Raw genomic sequence first — 26,103 nt, 5'->3', positions numbered from 1 at the left:
ATCATCACAGAAGTTAGTAGAAAGCAAGCATGCAGGACAGCAATTTGGCATCAGAGGGAAACAGGAAATGGCACTTGTTAGCACCTTGCATTCGAGTTAATCAAAGCAGTTTACAAACTCTACTGAAACCCAGACTCACCACAAATCTGTCAGGCAGGGAAACATTATTACCCTTAGTTCCCAGAAGGGAGAGCAGTGACAGAGGCATAGGTCAGTAACAGGCACTGACAGAGTTAACAGTACTGCTCCACCAGTTGATACTGACTCCCATATTTAATCACTAATACAGTTCGGATGCTGTAGCAATCCAGAAGAGCTTTCTAAACATTCACATGTATATCTACAGGGATCATCTGAGCAACAAGTGAAATTGGTTTGAAGACAGCTATTCCTCTCCTGCTGGAAGAACTTCACTAAGAAGCCTTACAAAGGCATGGCTGAAACCTGCAGACCAGCTGGCTGCTTAATATCTTAGTTCTGAGCCAACTTCTTCCCCCAGAACCTATTTTCAAGAGGACAAAACAGACGCACCGCAGCTGGACCACCATCTCTGAGTTGTTCTCAAACCACTGGATTCTGATTATGTTTACAGCAATACATCTGCAGCCATTAATTCAAATACTGTATTTCCATTAAAACACATATTTGAATATTTGTCAAGCTCCTTTCCAATTATGTATATTTAGCTGTACCTTTCATCTCATGCCTGTGACACGAAGCTCAGAAGAATGGGACTGTGCTCTTCAGGCTGCAAGAGCCTGGCAACCTAAGAAATAGATAAGCCAGGCCAGAAGTCCCAGGGCTGGGCCCTTCACAGTGCAACGATCTTGTTACTGCTGCTACTCATTTGTGCACTGAGGCCACCGCTCATCGTGGTGCCCTGGTCATGTTTCTGAAGAGGTCCACCTCAAGGTAGGGTCAAGAACTCAGATGGCGACTGGCTGTGGGCTGATATGTAATTCACGTTACTGAACACCATTCCCCCAGAGGAAACCTCTAATGGTATGGCTCTGACTTTTGTTTTCCAAGGGTAAAACTCACTTGACAACAGCTAATGCTCACTGTACAGGTACAATACTATTTCTGTTACAGCACTGAATGTAAGAGGTGGTAGAATTGAGAAGGTCTAGTATTGTAAAACTGTGTAATTACTGTTAATAAATACTACTTGGACTAATTCACATCATGCCTCAGAACCTAGTGTTGATGGGAAAATTGTTTATGTCTTCAGATAGGATTGCTTTTGTTGATACCACAAATCAAATGCGGTTAAATGACATTCTCATGGGCACTATTTGACTGCTAGGCGTGCTGCAAGCCTCTTTTTCCTGCAAGGCAATGAATCTCTGAGGGTGACAATCTGCTTGAGAGCATCCCTTCTTTGCCAACGCAGGAAATATTTCTGAATTACTTTTAGGGTTATGCTATTTCACATTAAAAATCTTGGCCAAATACATTTGCCTTGAGCTCTGCTTTTCTATTTCTGTAATATTATGAAAACACTAACACAGTTAAAAAAAATAAAACCAAAACAGGAATGATAAATACTTACCACTTGGCTTATATCATATCCCCAAGGAAGAAAAAGAACTCCTGTGTTATATTTCTCCCAGTGTGAACACATAAAGTTAAATAAGACAATGCTTAAATATATATACATTGTATATACAGAAACTCCAGTCTTCCCGTTGTCACGGGAACAGACAGAAAAAAAAGAAAGCACAAAAATTGAGGTAGCCCAGCTATCCAGCCCATGGTCAAACAATTCTCCCAGAGGAGTACTGGACTGAGTCCTTCGAGCATGCTTCCCATCTATGGAATCTAAAAGGATTGGGAAAGGAAATGAAACGAAGAATTAGAGCACAACAAAAGGAGTCACTTTCTTCATGTACACTTCACTATTTCTGTACATAACATATGGGAAAAACACAGCAATGACAGCAAACAGAAGCACAACAGTCCTTTCAATACCAACACATTAGCATTGCTCATAAAATATTCGCTTCAGCTGTCAAGTCATTTTTTCTGTCCTCACCTCAGCTCTTAAACTAAATGACACCTTCCTTACAAGCTTCAGAATGACATTCACAATTGCTTGTCCCCAGTGGTCTTCAAACACTCTGATATCAGTCTCTGCAATCAGTTTCTCAATGAAAGTGCTGAGAAGTGTCCACAGGGCTTCTTGCCCACCCGTTGGTGTTGTGGACCCTCGGAGACTTCAGACTGCAGAGCAGATTCACTGAGGCATTTCGGTTGCCTGATGCTAAATGCTTCAATGACTAATAGTTACATAGCAGCCTCAGGGAGCAAATTTCACAAAATGTATTTGCGTGTGTGCCTACTTAAGGTATTTGAAAGAGTCTTTTGGTTGAAATATTAGGAGACAGGAATACCTTATTGTTAAGGTGAGTTATGTGTTGACCACTTTTAACACTGAAGTGCCTGAAAGATGCCCAAACACACTGTACTGGATCTCACTCTGAGGGTGCAGGTGGACAATATGGTTTGAGTCGATCTGAGGGTTCACTGCTGTTGAACAGGGGAGGACCTGAAACCTGCTCAGCTGGTGGAAAGACAGCAAACACTTTGCTTTCATCTGGGTCACCGAACAGAATTGGCCCTGTGAATGGTACAAAAAGCAAGGGAGATGGCACAAGGGAGGGGTGGTGGACACAGGGAGAAGGAAGAAGGGGCTCTAGCAGCTGTAACCCTTCTTAGCTGTATTGTCAAACCATACCCGTAGTTTCTTTGAGACTCTGCTGGTGAGAAATAGAAATACTTTCCTCTTAAGGTTAAGTGCATATGCAGGATGAACCTTTTAGGAAAAAGTACAAACCTTACAGATTTCTTATTGCTATCCTGAATCTCAAAATAATACGGAGAATTCTTTTCTTTTTCATGTTAGTCGGAATGTGCTACAGCTAACAATTATTAGTTCCTAATACCATCAGTAACCCAAAACTGACTAGAGATACAACTCAGCAGAGTGAGACCAAAGACTCCACAGCTGCTATAGATCATATGCTACTTCTCCAGAGTATTTGGCAGTACTCTGAGTTTTGTTTAATGTAAATATACTTCAGGGATCTAAACCAGGAAAACATGAGATTTCATCTTGTACAGATTTTAGACCATCTCCCTATTGCAAAACCTAAGCAGATGTGAGATGTCCTCTGCTCAAATACAAACCTCTTGAGACAGTTCACACAACTCTGAAAATTAAAGATCTCATAGAGGATTTCAAATACAGCTTGCCCTCTTCTAGGGCCGCATTCTCTCTCCATCAACATTGCCATTGAATTGTCAGCATCTTACTATAAAGTACAGAAAGAAAACTGTGTGTTTAAGCTTGAGGTTACTTGAACAGTGGTACAAATGTAGAAGTTCTTTGTCTATTTTAGGATTCTTCTGAAACTTAACTAGCAAATAGGTAGGTAAACATCCCTAAACAGTAAATGGTCTTTCATATTTCAAGAACATCTATCCCAAATCAGAGAGAATTCAGTTACAGGGGCAATACTTTTTTAATGAGAATGATAGAAGTTTGGTATGCTCATAAATCATTCTATGTTGTCACAAAATAGTATTCACATTAGATACTAAAACAGGTACATCAGTGAAAGAGTGGGTTTCACTTTGTAGGATCGTTTTACTAAAAAGAGTTAGACTTATAAAGGTGTCATGAAATACAGTATTCTAATTATAACAAACATGAGGAAAAACATAAGAACTGTATAATGCATATGTAAAATTGTATTTTCACAAATCCTTACCCACAATTTCCATGTGGTTTCACTAGCTTTTTAAGAGACTGAAAATATTTTCTTCTTTAGGTTTCACTTTGAAATCATTCATGCCAACAGTGGTGTACGTTCAACAGTGGACATATGCTGTCCCACACTTCCACTGCCTTAGAATTACTACATTATGATTTTGTGTCATGAAGACTCATAAATCTTCAGTTTTATTAAAGTTTCTATAACTTTTAAATAGTGGAATTCAAAATAACAGCAAAGAGCATTCCATTTTATGGAAAGGAAAAAGATACCAAACCACCTTAACAAAGAGAGGGGAAAAGAGCAGCATGCAAGGGAATTTGGAGAGTAAGTGTGTCATTAAAAAGAAGCTAAGAGAGATTAAAGCTGCATATTTGGTTAGTTATTATGGCTCTCTGCAGTCTTCCAAAGGGAAAACTTTGGCCATGCAGAATTAAATCTGAGACTAAATATTTCATGAAGTGGCTTGGACAGGAGACACAAAAATCTACATATACATCAGTTCATTATAGCTTTGACTGTGAACATCATATTCCTTGTCTTCGAAGTATTAGGAACTATAGGCCTCACTGGGAAATAACATCTGTATTAAGAACCTCAGAAGCTGAATTTCCAATGAGCCTTCTGGGGTGTGATACACTAACAGCTCCAATATGTAATTCCTATTTATGAAACAACAGACACTTAATTAAATTCCCTACAATTACATAAAGGATGGTTTTCACAAAATAAACTGCTGCTTCTGCTAACGATTCCAGAGAACTGCTAGGGAAATCTGACCGGTAGCCAGCTTCAAGGGACAGTTGTCCCAATGATTTTTATGCTACAAATACAAAGAAATTCTGGACAAAATAATTTTGGCACAAACTCGCCACTTGAATAGAAATGGCAAGGCATTCACAACACAGAGGGAGATGTCTGCACAAGGGGATACAGCCAGTTCAGGTCTATGTCTTCATACCAGGGCACAACAGGATGCAATGTACCTAAAAATACAGTCATGGTATGGTATAAAAAGCAAAAACGGAATATGAAACTGAAGATGAGGTATAGGTGTTAGGGGAGAAAAACAGCCACAGGAAAGAAAAAAAAAAAAAAAAAAAGATATTTCATCTCCACAAGAAGCTCAGGCCTGTCAACACATTCATACCATCCCTCCCGACACACACCATAAGCACTGAAGTGCCTAACAGGTTAAAACACAATGCTACATTTATGTTTTCTCTGCTTTATTTTCCCTGTTCTTGAAAGCACCCTCTGCTAATGAAGCTCCAAGGAGCTTTTCAGAATGTCATTGTTGGGGGACAAAGATTTTGGTGAAACTCAACAGCAATGACTGCTGCTTATGTAATAATTTCCACTGTTTCTCTAAAACTATTTGAACTTTCAAAAGAGGTAAGAGTAACGCTCATAGAACCCCTAATATATCATTAAAAATTGCTTTTTTTTTTTTTTAAGCCTTACGGCTGTTTTTTATTGTTGGTTTGGGAGTTTTTTCCATCTCAGAGAATTGTTTTGGAGAGAGATCAACGATTTATCCACTTTCCTCTTCATTTTGATAGTGCTGAGCACCAATGAACTAGTAGATAAAAACACAGGAAGACATCATATGTGTAAATTATTTCATCGTACTTTACCTAAAGCGTAAGCACAAAACGTGGTAAAAGCACTGAACAGCCACACCCAGGTGGGAACAAGTCCAGGACTGGTACCTGAAATAAATCGGGTAGTGAGTCAGTGTAACAGTGGTTAACATCAAAGAAATCCACCAAGATATGCGTATACAGAACAAGCTGCCACTGATGAGCCCGCTACGTCAAACAGATTGAAACATTTGGTTTTGACCTTAAGGACATCAGTGAGCTCTCTCAAAGAAACAATGAGAAGGCTCGAATGTGTTTATACCGTAAAGGAGGGAAGCTAAGGTAGAGGTTTTTTTGGTCCTGAAATGACCCTAGTACTGCACAAAATAATGACAGTAACTAGGGAAAAAATTTTCACAGGTCATGGAATCCATCAGCAAATGAGTTAATGTTTAAGTTTATCTGAAGACAAAAAAAATCTTATTTTCAAGCATGATCATGATTATTAGTGCCAACATGGGTTTTGTATAGCACTTTTACCATACAGATCTGAACAGAAAATTTTTGTCCTTAGGCTAGGACATATATTAGCACCCTTCCTTTTTTTCCTTGAAAAAAAAAGGAAAAGAAAGCTGAGTTGGACAGAACCCAGGGTTCTGTTATTGCACTGCTTATAGCAATAACACACAGTTACTGTTGCTCTTTTAAAGAAACCAATCCTTTTTCCAAAGAGTGTTCTATTTAACTTAGACATTACCCAATAAGGTCAACACCGGCACTAAATAAGCTCTCTCAGGGTTCTGGCATTCGGTACTTACACACAGAGGTGTGTCCTTGCTGAAGGGGGAGATGCCAGGACCTAACGCAGCGCTCTGACCACCTCTTCTCTCAGTGCCTCATCTTACCTCTCTGCAAGAACAGAGGGCAATTCCTGACTCCTAGCTGCAAATTTTCAAACTGTAGAATGAAAACCAGCTGTCCAGGAAATTAAGTCTTTTATTTCTGATCCTAGGTATGGGACTAATATGTGATACTCAGAAGGCTCATTAGGTTGCACGAACGTTTTCAATCCATTGTGAAATGATGGGCACTGTTCTCGTGTGAAATCGAGAAGAGGCTGGCGTACAGAAATCTCAACTAACAGACTAAATCAGCATTTCAAATATCTTCAAATTCAATGTGTATTTACTGGGAATGTGTCAGGATAAAATGATCCCATTAAAAGATCTGGTTTGGATGTTCATACATGATTATTTTTGAATCAAAACTGCTAACAAGTATCCCTGCTTCCAGAATTGTGATAAATGTACAAACAGCTCATGCCAAAGAGTAGCTCCTGAATCTAACTGCAGGCATAATTAAAAGTAGAAAAAAAACCCCAAACATAATTGTTTCAGGAAATAAAAGTGGTAAGTCTTCGCCAAATGGTCAAGTTTAAAGAAAAGCAAAGCTTTCTATATATTAGCCACCTGGGAGATGCTTACTATTTTCTGTAAGCTCCAACAGCTGGTCTGAGAAGTCCAGAGCTGAAAGTGCCCTATGCTCAGGAGAAACCAGCTCCAAAAAGCTTCTGACTGTCTGTCACGAGGAGCAATAGGGACTTGGACTTTGAAAGTCATAATTTCAAGAAAGATTTGTTGAAACACTATTTCTTCTTTGTCTAGTAGCAGTCTCAAATGGGTGGGTATGGAGTAATGAAAGGAGAATTAACTCCTTCAGGCATGGATTTAGGTATTAGGAAAAGTGAAACCAATGAAAATTTTATGAAGAACATGAAGGTGGTTTTTGGCAGTGTATTTAATCCTGGCACGCACTTTAAATAAAATGGGATATTATAGAATTCAAGCAGCATATGCTGAAACCTGTATTTAGGGATGAATTAAATAAGCTGTTCCAATAAAATGACCTAAATTTATAACGCCATGTGTGAGGTCAGATCCTCCTGTATGGACATGAAGCCTCATTAAGGGAATGAGTGGAAGATTCAGATATCTGATACCTCCCTGTATTATTTAGAAGCAGGACATAAACAGCTCTGCATTTACAACATGACAACATTTACCTGAAGCGGTGTAGTCCCAGTCATAAAAAGATATTAGAAAATAATTAACTAAAATCATGACAAATCCAGAGAAGGTTAACAGGTTGGGAGCAATCCACAAAGGCACTATCTGTTAAAAAAGAAAGAAAGAAAAAAAAAAAACAAAACAAAAACAAAGAGAAAAACATGTTTCAAATTATAAGTCCTATTTTAATTAAATATTTTTTATTTTTTATCAGGAAAGGAGAAGTCTGTATATGACATCAGCAACATTCAGATTTGTCCACATTTTCCCATTTTCAAATTAAAACACAGTTTTCATTCCTGAAGTTGATTTTCAAATGTAATCCTTTCGCCTGATCTTTATGACTGCAGTAAAAAAGCTGTATTGAAATGTCATATGTCATACACTATCCTTATTTTCCCAGCCACTGAGGAAAGCTTCTCGTGATTCTGTATACCACAACGGAAAGAAGCCTGCAGCTCCCCGGTGTGGTAATCCAGCATCCACGTGGCAGGGTTTTTTAAGCATTCCATTCCCACACCAGAACAAGGAAACTTCCTCTTCTAAAATATGCCCATAATTTCCAGCTCAAAACACCAACAAAATCAGACACAGTGTGCATTAATCTCTTAGATCCAGAAGGTCTCCCTGTTGCAAGCAGCTCCCCAGTTCTCTAGATAGCAACTTTCCGTGGGGTCTCCCTCTGCAGCCATAAATTATAAACATGCCATTAATTCATTTTACTCTGCAGAGTGCTGAAAAGGACTCTCCCTCTTCACCTAAGCCTCTCATTCTCCCTCTCATTAACCGTTCTCATTGCAACAGGGATCCTTTCTGATGCTGCTCTTCCAAATTAGCCCAGTTTCTCTGAAGTATTTACTGAAATAGTATATACAGCCTCCTACATTATTTTTAGACAGAATATATTTGCAGAAATACTAAGTATCAACCACTACTGTTAGCCAAACACAGTATCGATATATTCAAAATACAAAAATATTGGAGGCTTATAATCAAAGTGTCTAAGGACTGAAAATGTATGTAAAGTACTTCGACATTATAAAATGTTACAAAATCACATTAAAGAAAAGGAAGTTAATTTCAGATACTAATAATAGTTTTGAAATCAAATGTTTCATTAATTTATTTGGACTAGCTAGATGGACAGACAGGAGAATACATATCATTTATATACATCTTCACATTTCCTCTACCCTATTACTACATGAAAAATTTGCTTCTTTTTCTACTATAGAACAATTAATAGTATTCAGGAAAAATTGTGCAACTGATAGTGTACAGTGTAAACTTTCAAAAATCAGGTGAAAATTCCTGAATAATTTTCATTTGTATCTGTTAGATGTTGTCATTAAAATCATTGGGAAAAAAGAATATTAAATTTGACAGTTGCTTTCCTTACGACCAGAATTTTATCACTAATTTTAAAATACTCTATGCCAGCTCTTACAGTATTTAAAATACATCACAGAATGCATACAGCTACAATAAAAAATGTTAACAGTCTATCATCTGGAGTCTTCAAAAGCCCAATTCTAAATCCCTAAGAAGAAGTGACAGCAAACACTCCCTGAAGCTCCTTTAGGAGAACACCTGAGGAGGAACCCTTCGCTGCACAGTTGCCTGCTCGCTCAGCATGCAGCGACGGCAGCACAGCTCCTAATTTTTATACCTGGGGATGCAGAAACTTAGTAAGATGAAGGCTTGGTATGAATTGCCTGCTGGGGAATTTGTCTGATGTCTATGAACTTAGACGAAATAAGAAGGACAGACACTGAAGAAATTCTGGATTGGTCTCTTTTAATCAAAAAGATAGATCAAAATAGTGCATTAAGACAACCTGTGGATGAACCATTTACATGCATATACAGGTGTCATCCAATGTATTGTTTTAAAATGACCAATTTCTCCTACATGTTTCATAATAATTGTTGATTATTAAATAAAGTGGGGCACCATAGATGTCTGCTTAGGTTCATCATTCTAAATAGTCACAATGTCATTATTAAATTATTACAGGAAATAATTTATGCTTACACAGTGCAAAAATGAAGACATCATTTTAACCCATTTTTTTGCTAGCATCATGTATTTTAAGGAGGAAACCATAAAAGCATGTTGCAATACTTGCAATCCCTTTGGCTAGTAGACACACCGTGAAAAACAGCTAAAGGAGCATACTCTTTTGATCCTTACCGAATCTAATCTGTTTCAGTATTTGGAAACTATTGCAGTTGCAAAATTCCTTTTGTTATATTTAATGCCCCTTATTCTTTGGTTGGCATTACAGTACCATCACCTTATTTTACGTTTCAAAAATTACAGGAGGTTAAAGATTAACTTCTTAGACATGTCGGAAAAATACAACCTGAACACACTAGTATCATAAAGACGGATACGTTGCAATCTTTAGTATCTAATTAACAGGCAGTAGATAGGTCAATGCACTACATGATTAATACAACTGGAGGTGCCACTGGGGAGAATCACGTCTGCTCTCTGACAAAAGCATTGTATGCTTGAACCTTTTAAAAATCTTTTAGCTCCACAAAATACTGATTTCTGTTTTAATGGGTTTTCATGTGAAAAGCCTTAATAGAAACAGCAAATGTTTTAATATATCAACTGCCTATTTGGATAGTAAATGGTAAAGTAACATTTATATAAAGCTCTGTTCAAACTTGAAATATTACTTAAACAAGTCACTTGAGATCATAAAAATTCCACTCATGCCCAATTCTAGTGATAAAATCAAAGTTCATAAAGGCAACTGAGGGGGAGCAGTAATTGATTTCAATGGGGCTGGCATATACCTGTGTATCCCAGTGGGATTTCTGCCTTTTCCTCTCATTGTCCTTCACACATATGATTTCTCATGAATACAAATAGAAGAGGAATATTCAGTTCATGTAGTAGCTAAGTAATATTATCCATTATGTGTCAGAGAGCAAATGAGTGTGCTTTATTATAGAATACAAATCTCAATTCAAGGCAAATGGACAGAGGATTGAATTAATTAAAGACAAAATACCTATAGTTGCATAATCAGAATGGTTTTAAATAACATGTAGAGAAAGTCAATTGTTATTCTGCAGTTTCATAGAGGTGTTACTATAGTCTCATACAACACGGAAAAGCTGCCACAAAACAGGAGTATCTCAGAGTACTTTAAGCCCATTACAGAATCCAGGCATGAAACACTACCCTTCACTTTCTGCTTTAGCACCCGATTCGACACGTTTCTGAAGCACATACATCCAAAAATCACACCCAGACTGACACAAGCACACGATACAGTACATAAGAAAGATGTCCTTGCACCAGAAGGCAAAGCAGGACTTTCATTGCTCTACCTTCAAGGTTCAAACCAAACGCCAAAGCACAGACAGCCCTCATTCCAGCCTTTGGTTCCGTTCTCAGACCTCCCAGATTTTGAAATAGGTTTTCAGTCATGTGCTCTGAGTTCTCCTCCAGTAAGAAGTGAACAAAATCACGTTCACCTAAAATTTAAGGAGGTTTAAAAAAATCTAAAGAGGTCACATTTTTTATAGGATCTATCACCCTATGCTACATGGGGACAGTCAAGAATGTTGGTTTTCTTCCAGGAAAACCCTGCAACCATTAGAAGAACTTTTCTTCAAAGGAAGTTTTTCGCTGACAATACTCTCCCTTTGACAGCAGATGAATACCCATGGATCTCCCAAACCAAAGTGCAAGTGCACAGTAATGCCTCTGCTCATCTCCTGTGCCAGACTCCAGAGTGCTGGGAGGGCTTTTCTGCCTCATTGTTTTCTGCAATATTATGATGGGAATGAAAACAGAGTCTCTGAACTGAATTATTGAATTCAGTTTCACACCCTTGAATTGCTTTTCTCTCATACCATGTTCAGGTTGTTGTTTTAATTCTTAAATTAGGTCATATAAAGACTTTCAGGAAACTACACTGAGGTTATGAGCGAGATATTATGATTTTCCTGCTATACCAAGCATAAGCAATACCTGGATTACAGAAACCAAAGATGGCAGATCCAATAGAACTCCGATCATATACATCCTTTTTCTGTTTGTATAAAGGTTTGTTTTCAAGTCTGCTCCAGTGTAAAGATTTCCTCTAAAGAGGCAGACGCAGAAGTCATTGCTTCCTTGGAGATCAATAAAATTGATACTTATTTGAGAGACAGCCTTTTTTTGCCTGCAACAGCAAAACTAATTGTGAGCGGTTTTATTTCTAAGAACTGCAGATCATAATGCATTCAAGAGATGCCATCTTCCAATCGGTATGGTGATCATGGTAACCGCTCTCATTTTCAGCTTCTTAGAGAAATGCCTCACTCCCTCGAGCAAGCACCCTTGGGAGAAAATGAGACAGCACTTGCATAAAATCATGTGCACAGCACAGAGATAAAGCCATGTGGTTGTTAGGCAGCATATGCTGCACAAAAATAATTTGTACTAAGTAAACCCTTCAGTGTCTGCAAAGCTGTTTAATGAAAGATCTAATAACTAAAGACGTAAAAAAGCAATTAATGCCTTTTTTATAGTGATCAGAAAAAATAGATAAACCATGTTTTTCTAAAAAAAACTAATGCCTTTTTTATAGTGATCAGAAAAAAATAGATAAACCGTGTTTTTCTGAAAAAACACACCTCAAAATCCAAACATATTCATCTTAAATACAGCTATACATGCTATTACACTTGTTTTCCTTTGTACAGATGTCTTAATTTCAGCTTTATTAATCAATACATATTTTTAAATGAAAATGCATGCTGTACTTAAAACAAATTCTGACATTATCATGTGATATTTCTATTAAATAAAATTCTTACCTTAATAATTTTGTTCCAGATGGGCTGCATAACGTACACAGATAAAGGATTTGTATCCACAGCACTGTACTGTGAGGAAAAAACCAAACATGTTAAACAAAGCACTCAACAATGCATACTTTTCCATCACTGCACATCCTTCAGCATCTAAGAACAATCACTCCTGAGTGTGACTTGTGTAAACCTATTTTACTCTGATGACCATTCACACGGTTTTAATTTCATTTCAAAGCACTGGCCTGGTTTGCAATTACCTTGTTAGCAACTCTATGTACTAACACAAAGGTTTAGGCTGGTCAAAGGCAAACCGTTCTGTAGTCACATTTTACTTTTAAATTCTTATTCATTTTACAAGTTATCCAATAAGACTCTGCATTTCTACCATATTTTGGATTTAACATTTTATCTGCACTACTTAGCAGTCCATAGTCTGAGCACCAGTTCATCGCTAGTATATAGAATAGATACTGCATATGGAATATGATCACGAGTGGAATATTACCTCGCAGAGATACACAGCTTTTGATATAGTAACACAGTTGTATTTGCATGATGCTAATTAAGGTAAGGTGATGTTATTATAAAAATCATCTCTAAAATAGCACAGTTCACTATCGCAATAATATTGGATATTGGACAGACTTGTAAGAATACTATATGTGTGTTATAAATTCCAATAAGTACGTATCTGCATCTTTTGCAAACAAAATACTTCAGCCCACCCCAAATTGCTGTTGTCTGCTTTCTCCTCAGAGGACAGTACCCAGTTTTATCCTGCAGAACACAGACTCAGAACAATCTGCAGAAGAACAGTCTTAACTGTGTACCACTCACAGCTACATTCCTGAACCCTGGTGGGTCCATGGTGGAAGAAGCTAGTCATCACTGGGGTGGCAAATGTAACTCTTTCAGAAATTCTCGGACTTTCAAAGTGTATATATGGCTTATGCTAGTAGCATGATGCACGTAAAGGTTCTGATACATCTATACACAGCATTGTTCACACATCATATGTGGACAACGGGGATAAGATAGCGACATGTTAGACCACAATTTGCTGAAGGTGTTCACTTGCAGAAAAGCTGATGACAAAGAGGCTTTCATTTCACCCAGCTTCAGCTAGCACTTAACTGTTCTCTCTCTAGTTGATTGATCGAACTCTCTTAGCCAACACACTTTGGATGCAACTGCACTCTGGAAGTACCTGTTTCAAGTCATTAATTATCAAAGGAGCCTAAGCACTCGTCTTAAACTTAGGCACCTTTTAGGTGACTGAAGTCTGGCAAGATTAATCTTGGTTTCAGTGCCCCCACTCATGAAGCTTTTATACACACACCCAACCTCCACATACCTGAGCTAAGAGCTTTTCGTGGACAAGTGCAACTGGGCAAAAGATAATGCAGGATGCTTTGAATGCACAGTCTATGACATTTCTTCTAATCTTTCTGAGGATATCAGAACCCATATTGTTTAAAACATGAGACAATTCTATCACCCACAGCTTTCCTGTCAGAATATATATGATGTGGTGCTTAGGGACATGGTTTAGTGGTGGTAGTGTTAGGTTGGTGGTTGGATTTGATGACCTTAAGGGTCTTTTCCAACCTAAATGATTCTATGATTCTGTACTAAAAAATTCCTAAATACATTACATCAGGGGGAAAAAAGAATTTGCAGGTAAAATGAAAGGTTTTGTTATTCTGTATGTATCTGCAGCTCCAGATACTGTATTTTATATTGTATCTTTCAAACATTGATTATTACAACTGATTGATCTTTTGACGGTCTATCTTGCATGCAAATAACCCAGTCTGAACTGTCTGCGGACTTTGCTTATATTTATGCCATATGTTACACCTGTGGAAACAGAATAGTCAGATAGTACTTAATTCATGAAAGAATAATGGAAATCTTCTGAAAATGGGAGAAAATTCAAAGTATCCATTAGCACTACTGAGGTTCCAGGAATCGGGAATCAGCCCAAAGTTTCTCTGTAGCTATTGCCCATTTCCTTACATCAACTGGTATTCAAAGACTATACATGATAAGTTGCTGACCAGCAAGTTCAATTAATACATCCTGGATATGAATGCCGAAGGTGATTCTCATGTGACTCTCGCTCCTGCTCCTTCTGCTTTGGCTTTCTCCTTCCCCCCCCCATCCCAACCCTTCAAAGTAATGAATAAAATAACAAAATCCTTCTTAAATAACAACATAAAATGAAGCTTTCTACTCAAAATATTCACTGGCTCTCCGGAGAAAAAAAGGAAAACTAAACTCATTTCTTGAAAATTATTTTCTTATATAGAAAATATAAGAGATTATATCGGGATTATATAATTTCTGTATTTTTCTTATCTGGAAACTATAAGATATTACATAGTTTTCCAAAATATCTCTCTTAAATAGATATATTTTGGAAAACATAAGACACAGTCAGCTTTTTGTTTGCTGGCAGTTTCCAAAGTCAAGCACCAAAAACCAGAACAGTCCACTGAGCAACCTGGGCTAGTGGGAGGTGTCCCTGCCTGTGGCAGGGGGGTTGGAACTGGATGATCTTTAAGGTCCCTTCCAACCCAAACCATTCTATGATTCTATTTAAAGAAAAAAAGAAGAGGATTACAGTAAATTTCTGTCACCTAAAGGCATTTCAAGACCCCTCACACTGCACCCTGTTCGGGGTCTGCAGTCGAACCGTGGTCCTCTGGGCAGGGAAGGAACACTCAGCAGATGTGCAGAAGAATGGAAATTTTTTCTTCCCTCACCAGTAATCCGTTTTAGCCAAACCAAAGGAAACACCCATGGAAAAAGCATTCTGCCAGTTTTCTGTCATGGCAAAACCAAAACTTAGTAAGAGCTGCTATACAGTTTAACATTCTGCTTTGCTCTGCTCCCAAGAAGCTACTAACCTCAAGGCCATGAAATCCTCAGGAGCTTACTGTTCATGGCTGCTCAGAAAAGCAAATTACTGAGTAACACACTGACATGATGATCAACGGACACAAATGCCAGAGTGCACTGAACGTAATGTAAAAAAAAAGTACTGCTATTTGCTATTGCATAATCCTGTTCTTTTCAGGGAACTTACATTAAAAGAAGTGGAGGACAAGCCTGCTGGAGGTTTTTAAGTGCAAGACTGATACCAGGGCTAAGCACTCCCCAGCAAACCCTTTCTGCACTAGAGGAGGGATCTTGATTGTCCTTATACAAAGAAGAGGGACCTGGATTAATCAGAAAGCTTCTGTTAATTATTTTTAAAAGAATTTGGAATAGTTGGGAGGGAACAGCAGTAGTAAGGGAATAGGAAAAGATGGCATTAATCAACTCCATCTTACTCCCAAGTTCCAAAATGCTGCTTTTTTTTTTTTTTAAAGTAGCTTGTACCTCCTTGAAAGCCATCTGCATTCCCTCTCCATGCTAATAATGGCTTGTAGCAAAGCTGGAAATGAGAATGCAGACAGCAGACACATGATGAGAGAATTAAGGTGAAGGGGGGAAAAAAGGTATAAACAGTAATAAAAGTAGGAGTAAGGAAAGTAATTGAGAAAAATAAGAAAAATTAAAATGAGCCAAAGCAAAGGTTTAGCTGCACAGAAGAAAGACAAATATTCTGGAGTGGCAGAGCAGAGCTGACCCACCCGTGGGTCAAAAGCACTCACAGTGCTACATACATACATACTCTACACTGCTAAATACAAGACAAATGGCACCTTCTGGCTCACATCCACACAGCTTAGAAATACCCCTCTTATTGCAAAATGGTCATACCCACACCTCATAGCACTTCCTGGAGGGCTTTGGGGCTTCATGATCTGGCCATGCATATCCAACATATTTAGGTTGAGTATGCACTGAGTATTAGCATTGAGTATGTTTCAGCTTGAAGTATCTATAATAACCTAGAGACTACGCTGTAACCCAGCAATACCATATTTTCAGAGCATGGAAGGGAGAGTTGTGTGTTGTGCATGTTCAAAGATCCAAATGCCCATGTTGGGAGAGTGCTGAAGGTTGGCAATAGCCAGAAAATTGTGGGTAATACCTCCAGAGCATACTATTTCCAAAACAAAGCCTAGCTATTGTCTCGGAGAGACCTTCTGGGAAAGAAAAAAGAAGTAGGGAGTGAGCTAACCATTATCAGAGCAGACAGCTGGATCTTCACTGGCCTTCTCCAGCCTTGCACTGTGGAGGTATCACAAGGATAAAATTTTGGAATGACTACAATGAAGAGAAGACTATAAAGGATGTCCACACAAACTTCAGAGTCAAAAGAGAAAGCAAGTTGCAAGAAACATAGTTGCATTAACTGCTGGGAGATGGTTATTTTAACTCAAGCTGGTCCTTCTGTTCCTTTTCTGTACCTAAATTACCTTATCCCAGGGAGCACTGAACTGTGCCATACAGTCATATCCATTCAGAGACACAGAGTAAAACCGTTGTGAATTGTTTACATTTGAACTGTTGGCATCAAAATGACTCTGCAGGTTTTTAACTTCATACTAGTAGCAAGAAATTTGTAACACTTCACATTCCTGCCCAGAAATCAGCAAATTTTATTTTTTCATTAAGTGCATGAATCAGCACAGAATTTATTATCTCCACTGTGTATACTGGAAGACTGAAGCACAGATAGGCTGTGATTCACCCTAAGAGTATATAGCAAAGGATACAGCCCCTATATTGTTAGAGGTGTCATATTTATATACATAATTTAAGTATAAGCAATACCAGTTTATTCAAGCAAAGTCTTCCCATATTAGCTCAACTTTATACTCGAGTTCACTTTTACAAAAGGAAATAGTCTATTAAAAATGTAAAGGCTGAAAAGCTTCTTTCCCAGATAAACTAATGCTTGAAACAGCGATGTATCAGTTAGTAATCATGGTTCAGGCAGCAATATATTGAATATATGGCTCTGTGATCCCTCTAATATTTCATGTGAGGTTAGATGCCTGTTATGGAAGAATATACTAGCTGTTCCCACATGGAAAGGATTTGATGTAAGGACTAAGATGAAGAACATAAATATTGTGATAAGTGCCCTTTTCCTACAAGCAAACTCAGCCAGACCAGGCACAGGTATGGAAGAGCCACAGATGTACATCTGTGCTGATGTTCTAACAACTCAATGGTCCCGCAGACTGGAGGAACCTCCTCTTAATTCAAGCATTCATTGTATTTGTGTTACCCATGCGAAAAACATCTCTATATATCAGTGAGCAATACCTGGCAAAAGTGCAAATGATGTAAAAGGGTGAGAATATGTAAAGAAATTACTACAAGATAACCAAGCATTTCCCTTATGATGCACCACAGCAGATAGACCTGTGCATGTCATTACCTCACGACGACTATTTGATTAATTGAGGTACCCTCTGCCTAAGTGTAGAAGGATAATGTACTTCATATTGTCTGTGGGGGGAGCACCAAAAGGAGAGCTGCTGAAGTTCCCCCCACATCCTATTCCACATAAATGATCTTGTTCCCTCACTCTAAAACCGATTCAAAGTGTTATCAAACTTTTGAAGTGTTATCAAAGTTTTAAATGAGCTTCGAACCTGGAGTCATTTACATCTGTTCAAAATGAATGAAAAGGGGAGGGGGGAATAAATCATTTTCTCCCACTCCTAAATTCACTTTTCAAGAAGATAGTAGAAGACAGCCTAAATCAGTTGATAATTGATCCAACAAATTCAAAATACACAAAATTATGGTCCGTAAACAAGTGATCTATTGAAAATAATAACTCCATTGAGTGCTTTTCTACAATATTTGCACAATGATAGATTTCCACAATGCCACGTAGATCGATCCCTTCTGCAGCATGCATAAGTCCAAGTTTGTCATCATTTGGCCTATACGTATACGCAGGGACCTACATCTCAGATGGAATATTTTGAGAGATCTGCTGATGAGAAAGCCTTAAAAAACTGATGTTCCACAGCTTATATTTGAAATTAAATATAAAAAGATTTAAGCAAGTGATGAGATTTAATTGTGTACCATGTATGACCCAGCTATCCCTCCTGGAACCAGCGCAGCATGGGTGGCCCCTTCCATGGGTGCCCATGGGCAGAGGCTCCCGGGTGCCGAGGGCAGCAGTCGGGTCCCAGCCCTAGTCCCTGGAGCTTTTGGCTGAGCCTTGACTGGTGGGACAGGACAGCCTGCCAGACCCTGCCCTGCCACCCCGGGGCTCCTGCTGCCCCCAGCTATCATGATGCCCTGAGAGCTACCAACGCCTTCCTACGGATTCTTTTATCACATCTCCTCTCTTATTATGCAGTTTCACAGTACCTGTGTTTTGCAACTGACAGACAAGGGGATAGGAAGAATGACAATGGATCAGGTGAGGAATATTCTCTTTTGCATTAGATGACCTTTTTTTATGGTTTTCAAAACCTTCAAGGCTGCAAAATGACCCTCCTGATCCAGGGCATGAACCAGTCCCTATTTAAGAGAGCTCGGTGCGAACTCTCCCTTCTGGGAAAGTTATTTCATACTCATGCAACATGAGATTGCCTTCTGCGGTATCTTACACTTCTGGAAACACACAGAAGTTAAAGAAAATATGGAGATACTGACACATCTGATAATGATTTTTCCATCCACCTTTCAGATTCCTAGAATACATTAAACATCTGAGTTTTAATTCTACTTTATATACGTTTTTACAGGTTTGTAGATGTTAGGGCACACAGTCTTGGGTTTTAACAAAAGCTTCACAAAGGAAAAGAGGAGAAGTACGCTATAAAATAACAACAAGCTATGCAACATTGTGGATACCAAATGAATACCAAACATTCAGCAGTTTAAAAGTGCTGAGGTATTCCAAAACACTATCATGCTATTTCTAATAATAAAATTACTTAAGGTTGTATCATCATTTAGTTAATTATTCATAAATAATGGCTTGGATATTGTATTTTCTATTGCTTAAAAAGTTTGGACTACCTTGCCTTTTCCCCCATCCATATATCTGTATTTTGATTAAGTCATTAATACCCAAGTCCAGGAGTTATAAACCCCTAAAACATCTAGGGCTGAAACATATATGAATAGAAACTGAAGAACAGGGCTTGTAATTTAGCCTGGAAAAGAGTAGATGGTGGTGGGCATGTCATTTCATCCTCAGATGTAAACGCTTGTCTCTTTGGGGGTGCGAGGTTGTGGATGTTATTACCTGATGGTTGTGCTGTCTGTGCCAGGGCCGGAGGTCACTGCACTGTGAGGGTAGAGGCTGCTCAAGTTGGGCTCCTGAGCGGTTCTCTCCTCCCTGACTTCGCCCCCTTCATTTCCATTAGCCCATGCATACCTATGGCTAGGAAATATGGTTAAATTTTCCTTCCACCTTAAACTATTCCTAGCAAAACACTCAAAACTTAGTATGATGCTTGGACAACTCAACAATTCTGGCTGGTATTACTAAGTTGCTAGGAAGTGATTATTAAATAAATTGGTGTCCTGTCAGTGCTTCTTTGTAGACATAAACTCATCATTCAGACACCCTCATTTTCAGGAATCCTGACAGCATGCATTGGGCCACATGTCACATCCTGTCACTTAATGGAGGTATGTATGAACCCATGTCCGTGAGGCCATGGGGCACATGGAGCTGTGGGTCAGGACAGGCTGCTCGCAGGAGTCATGCCTGCTAGTGGCACATCCTCTTGCCTGCAGAGGGGTGTCATTGCCTCAAGATCACAGAGTCGTGGATTAGGATCACAAGATAATTCAGGTCAGAAGGGACCTTAGCAGATGTCTAGTCCTAGTTCCTTCTCAAAGTAGGTCCAGCCATGAGCTCAAACCAGGTGCTTAGTCCTTTATGCAGTTAGTGATCTAGTGAACCTGACAGGTAAGAGAGGCGATATTTCAGAGACAGATGCAAAAACCCAATTCCTCCTTTTACAAAACAACTCTTATAAGAATGGTTCCCCTAGATTCATAACAAGTAATCCACATGCAAATCAACAGATACACCTTCACAATTAGTCTTCTATTAAAACACAGATGAATAAAAAAATAAAAAATAAACACATAGGAGTACATAAATGTGTATGTATCGAGATCCTACACATAAAAATCCAATAAGCATTTCAGAACACTAACATCTCTTGATAAAGCAATAAAATGAAATTATGTGGTTGATATTTGCAATTTTATGAGACTCAACAAGGCATACAACTCTTTATATCCAGTGTCTTTGTCCCAAAATTGATCTAATGAACCTTTGTAAATTCATGGGTGTAATGTGGCACTCAAAAACATTTACAATTACACCATCATTGGGAAAAAAGTCCTGCGGCAAGTAATATCAAATGCAGCATCTCTGTGATGCAATTTCATTATGTTGTTTGCTCATTAGCATATGATACATAGAAAGAAAATAATGATTACAAAGCTACTGAAATGCTACATTATGTCAGCAACCATTACAACAGGATGAGGAAGAAGAAATGGTGTCTGCACAAAGACAAGTCTTTCAGAATTATGTAATTCAGTTGGCCCACGACTTTTCTACACATGACTACAGTGACAGAAAATGTAAGGGTAATGAATTATTTGGTTTATTTCACAAATTATTCAACAACTTTTAATTATGCCCCCAGTCTTCCATCCATCAAAGTAACATGAAGAAGACCGCAAGATTTTATTTGTAGAACAGTGGGCTGTTGACTCACCGTTTTTTTGGAAGGTGGAAAATGTTAGCTTTCACCGCCTCAAATATTCAAGACCTTTATTAAACGGAGGTGGTTTACAAAAACTAACTACAGCAGATGAAACTGATTATAACTTTTTAAAAATAATATTTGGAATTAAAATTTACAAAAACTGAAAATACCACCTGCAAAACCACTATATAATAAGCCCTGTACTCAACATGTATCAAATCGTCCATGCACAATCATGAACAGCATTAACTCTCTCCCAAGAAGTTACAGATAAATATGCAAATGAAAGTCTCCTCTCCCAAATTTTCAAAAATCATGTAAAATCCTTGTTCTACTGGAGTCAAAACAAAACTCCTGTTCAATCAACCTCAGCAGAACTTCTTATGTTCCTAAATCTCATAGTTACACAGGTAGCCCCGGAAAGGCACAAAGACCTAACAGAAATCCAGTCTTGTATTTTTCCACACTGGACCAATCTGGAACTTCGAGAAAGTAATTCTTTAGACTGTACTCAACACACTTTGCTCTTTTGGTATGAGTCAGTACGACAGAAACAATCAAGCCTTGAAACGTGATCTCCATACGTCTGATCTTGTTTCTCTGACCTACCAAAACAAGGGCTGGGATATAACTTGAGAGGTCTTCTAGTCCAGCACGTTCACCTAATGCAGCATCCAGGAAGCAGACCAAGCCACCACGAGGTAACGAGCCACTGGCTTCCAGTTGTTTGTGATAAACAACCATGTTGGCAGATTAAAATCATCATCCAAAACTTGGCTAAAAAAGGTGTAAGCAACTGTTTATTAGCACCCAACACTAGATTTTCGATCTTCCCTGAGAGAACTTGAACCACTTCTTAAGACTAGTAAAACGATTGCACAAGCCCCCCTAGTACCTGTTCCAGTGCTTAAACACCCTTTTCGACATGGCTGACATAGCATCAGCCCTAAATTTCTCTTTGTGCAGCCAAAAATTACATATTGTCTCTTTCTAAAAGGGCATGCATGAAGACTAACTGACTGTTATGGTCTTACTCCCACAGTACTCTGGCTGTTTCTCACGGCTCATCTTTTCTAAGCCTCTTAATATTCCTAATGCCATTCTCTGGATGGTAAACTGTGTGCCAAAGCAAGCAGGACACGATATTCCAGCTGATTCCTGATCAGTACCTCAGCTACAGCAGTATATGTAACCCTCTGACGTATCTATGACACTTCACACTTAAGACCTTTTTTCTCTTCATTATAACAGCCACCACATTGTGGACACACTGATCCCCAGGTATCTTCTTTGCAGTCTGTTATCTCTTATGTTTGAAATGTTGATTTTACTTCCCCTAAGCATTTTACCTTGTGTACTGAATTTCTTAGTATTGATTTCTGGCCGTTATATCCCTTCTTGAAAAATATTTTAAATCATAAGCTTATTCCTCAAAGAGCTTTAGTATCACATGAAAATTTTACAATAATCTCCCTTCTGTTAATCCATGAAAGTATTGAACGGGAAGGGAGCCGGGACAGAGAGACAGCTCCGTAGGTAGGACCCCATTTGATACAACCTCCTACTTTGACAGAGAACTTCAAACTACTCTTTAGAGTAGTGTGTTTCCATTTTATACTGATTTCATCTTACTTACCTCTACCTACTTGACTTCTGAGCATGTGGGATAGTACCAGAAGTCTCACTGAAATGAAACCACATACAACTCATTTACTGCCCACCCCCCCGCCGCCCTTCCCTCTGCAGGGAGCTACCCTCTAGAAATGGCTTAAAGGACAGAAACAGTGTGGAACCTTAGATCTTAATTTTGAATGTTATCTCCAATTTTTTTAATCGTATGTTCCAAGGCCTGTTCTTTGAGTCAAGCCTCTGTAGTTCATCCTCTTTTATTACAAAAGAAGATAAGGTGTCCAAGTTTTCTGGCTTGGCAAACCTCAGAGCATAGGTGCTGTAGAAAAGCTGATTCAAGGCAGATTTGCAAGGGAAATCCTAAGATCGCAGTGATGAGACGAGGTAGTGGCAACAAGAGCTCATCATTAATGTTATTGCATCCTGGTGAGAAAAGGAGGATAAAAGTAAAGAACCTAACTCTGCTTTTATTTGTACTCATCACCTGGCTGTCTCAGAACAGGCAGAAAAAGGCAGCCGTGTAATTCCACGAGTGCTCCTCTAGAACTGCAAATTGCTGATAACAGAAATATAAAAGTAGGAACAACATGACCCGATGCTACAATTGCAGTTGGCTGTAGTGTTTTGACTGTGTCACTTCAGATCCTAGGGAACAGCACAAAATCCAAATATTTATTCTGCTCTACAGTTGCAGCAACTCACCTGAGCATGCAACTGTCCTGAAATCAGGACCTGCCCATCTGCCCCACAGGCAAGAAGATGTCAGAATTATCACAGCAGCAACACCCAGGGTTGCATCTGAACTGTCTCTTCAACACATCTCCACCTGTTCTCTGTGCGCTTTTGAGCAGAAAAAGGAAAGCTGAATCTCCGAATCCCCATTAACACGCAGAATGAACAGGAATAGACTTGTAAAGTGCAATAGCTAGCCCTAAGGATCTGATGTCCATGCTATAAGGATTTCAGAAGGTTTTACACTGAACTGTTTCCAGTATGATAGCATGGACTGAATGTATTGGGTATACTTGTGCCTTCCTAGTACCTCGGGTTTAGGTTCGTTCAAAGGGAATGCATTGTGCATGCTTCAGGGTCACTCTGTGATGTAAAACGAAGTTTGGAAATGGGGGAAAACCTTCTTCAAAACCATGATATACATGGACCCGCTGATGCTGAAGGGTGCTGAAGTCTTTGCATTCACTAGGTCTGCCATTCCCTTTGCAAAGAACTGCACTGGTTTTGTTGCCAAGGTCCTCCTCCAGCTGCGAACAGGAGACAGACAGGGGCTGAGACGTACAATTGCGGCATTCAAGGCAGAGAAATGACTTCAGCTGTGTGAAAATTTTGAATACTGAACAGTATTTCTTTCAGGACAAATTTACCCGTATGAAACAGAGTTGATTACACAAATTATTCTTTTAAGCTGCGTTACGATCAGCTCCCAGATCAGCTCAGCGGATAAATTGTGCAAAGTGCAGAGCACATTAAGCCACTATTACTGGTGCAAATATAATGCTGCAATGTGACCCACAGTGGAGAGACGGATCCCTCTACCTAGCCTCCTGAGCACATTTCAGGTCTGGAAGCAATACATTGTTTTATCTCAGCATTTAATATGTGCTAATAAACCCTTTCCGAGATAATGCAGCTCTTCACAGGGCCAACCCATGTATCCTTCTGCCATACTCTAGAGCTGGGTCCACCCGGAAACACACTACAGAGACAGCCAGGTGGTTGTAAAAAGAGGTCACCTGTGTCTGCTGGGCACCATAATTCCAGTTTAGCACCAGTCTTGTTGAGTAGGCAGCAGCAACAGGGCTGGGAAACTGTAGGAGCAGGATGAGGGAAGGCCCTAGGCTGAAGGGGAGAATGCAGGAGATAGCAGCCAGAGGGCAATAAGAGGTTGAAAAGCATGTCTCAGGACTGGGAGGTGGTGAGAACAAAGCTGTGCTTGTGGGAGCAGCCCTGGGCATGGGAGGGTAAGGTGAGGAGGCGGAGAGGAGATGGTGGCAGTGATTACTGTCTCCTTGCCTCTCCTTGCTGAATTCCTTTTGCATTTTTGGAGGACTTTAACCCATTGTGAGCAGCACTTCAGGAATGGGCAAAGATGCATCACCTGCCATGTCCACCTGCAACTTGGAGCACCAGGAAGATGGTGCAGACGCCCCACCAGCTCAGCAGTGGCTCAGCAGCGCTGACTTCAAGCAGCTGTACCTCTCTGTGTGGAACCTGTGTCATTTGGATTTATGTATCTATTTCCAGAATGTCCCAGTCCAGAGTCACCTCAGTAAGAGAGCTGACTATTTGATTTCACCTTTCTAAAACCTGCACTTACCATAGTTTTCCAGAAAATAGCTGAACAGATACTTAGGTACTTCTCAAATATGTTGCCTGTTAAGAAAACTACCTAACATATTTTCTGGCCTTTGCAATGCTCCCAAGAAACCAAAGTAATTTTAACACACTCAACTGAAATGTTTCAATATGTGATTATCTTTAGGTAATCATTTGCCCTGTAATTCATAAGTAGTACACAATGATTACAAGTTTTTAAAAAAATCTTATTTTGATTCTTCCCCATCTGCATTTGTTTGCAGCTACTTTCATTGAAGTGGTAAGGAAGAATGTAATACAAGTGTTCCTTGTATTTGTACTACAAACTCAAATATTTCAGGAAAGTTACTCAAATGATAATGTCTGTTTATGCTAAAAATAGCTTTTTACTTTTCCTCCGGTGATCTCAGTCAAGACTGCAGTTCTTCCACTATTCAAGCACAGGCCTGTGCAATTTATGCCCTGTGACCAGATGCAGCTCGCAGCATGTTTTATCCCACTCACGCTGGAGACACACAAACAGGTTGGTACATTTTAACAAGCTGCTGTGCACAACAAGTTGCAAGTGCATGCCCTGGAGAAGGCTCTCGCAACCCCAGTCACCCCACCATCATTCACGCTGCAGTGAGCGGGCAGAACTGCTGGCTCGGGGAACGGAAGGGCTCGATAGGAGCCTGGAGAAGCCGAGTGCCCTGGTTGGAAGCCAGGCTGGGAGATTTGGATAATCCCCTGCAATGTACCTGCAACATCCTGGGAACAAAACCCAGGTATACCATAACTCTGCAACATAATGCTGGTAAATCAAAATATCTAACGATCCACCCATTCATTTGAATTCTGCAGGCCTGTTATTTGCAAACATGAGGTTAATTCAAATTATTCTTTTTCCCCAGCTTTCTTATTTCTTTCTCAAAGCCAAAGTGTTTCTGCGTACAAAGAATTTGCCTGGAGCCCGGCAAGCACCGTCAACGCACACTTTCCTGCAGAAACACCAAATGACTCCTAACACACGTTTCTTTCCAACGTGCAAACCTTCTAAAGATGTTGCTGCTCACTTAAAGCCCAGTTACCTTTCTTTCTCCCGAGCCCTGCCACTTCGTAAACCCAGTTCCCATCCTCACACTCCCCCGGACCAACACCCCCACCAGGGAAAGGACACCCCGCGTGCGGCTGGGGGCTGACCGACCGGCCACCGGGACGAGCCCGGCGGCTCCTCCAGAACC

The 26,103-nt window shown here is 39.4% G+C and overlaps 1 protein-coding gene across 1 annotated transcript; it reads right to left on the bottom strand.

Annotated features, from left to right (window-relative positions):
• Positions 1 to 1,552: 1,552 nt before the first annotated feature.
• Positions 1,553 to 18,645, bottom strand: LOC104468428 (ethanolaminephosphotransferase 1-like; the record flags this gene model as incomplete). The annotated part of the gene is made up of 5 exons (XM_010082542.1): positions 18,629 to 18,645; positions 12,252 to 12,315; positions 7,422 to 7,530; positions 5,414 to 5,488; positions 1,553 to 1,821 (listed from the first exon to the last, which is right to left on the bottom strand). Coding segments are annotated over exons 2-5 (483 nt in total), but the record flags the coding sequence as incomplete, so codon positions are not given.
• Positions 18,646 to 26,103: the final 7,458 nt, after the last annotated feature.

Source organism: Pterocles gutturalis, unplaced genomic scaffold (genome assembly GCF_000699245.1).
Source record: "Pterocles gutturalis isolate BGI_N339 unplaced genomic scaffold, ASM69924v1 scaffold42214, whole genome shotgun sequence".
NCBI classification, from domain to species: domain Eukaryota; kingdom Metazoa; phylum Chordata; class Aves; order Pterocliformes; family Pteroclidae; genus Pterocles; species Pterocles gutturalis.
This window is presented reverse-complemented; position numbering and strand designations above follow the sequence as displayed.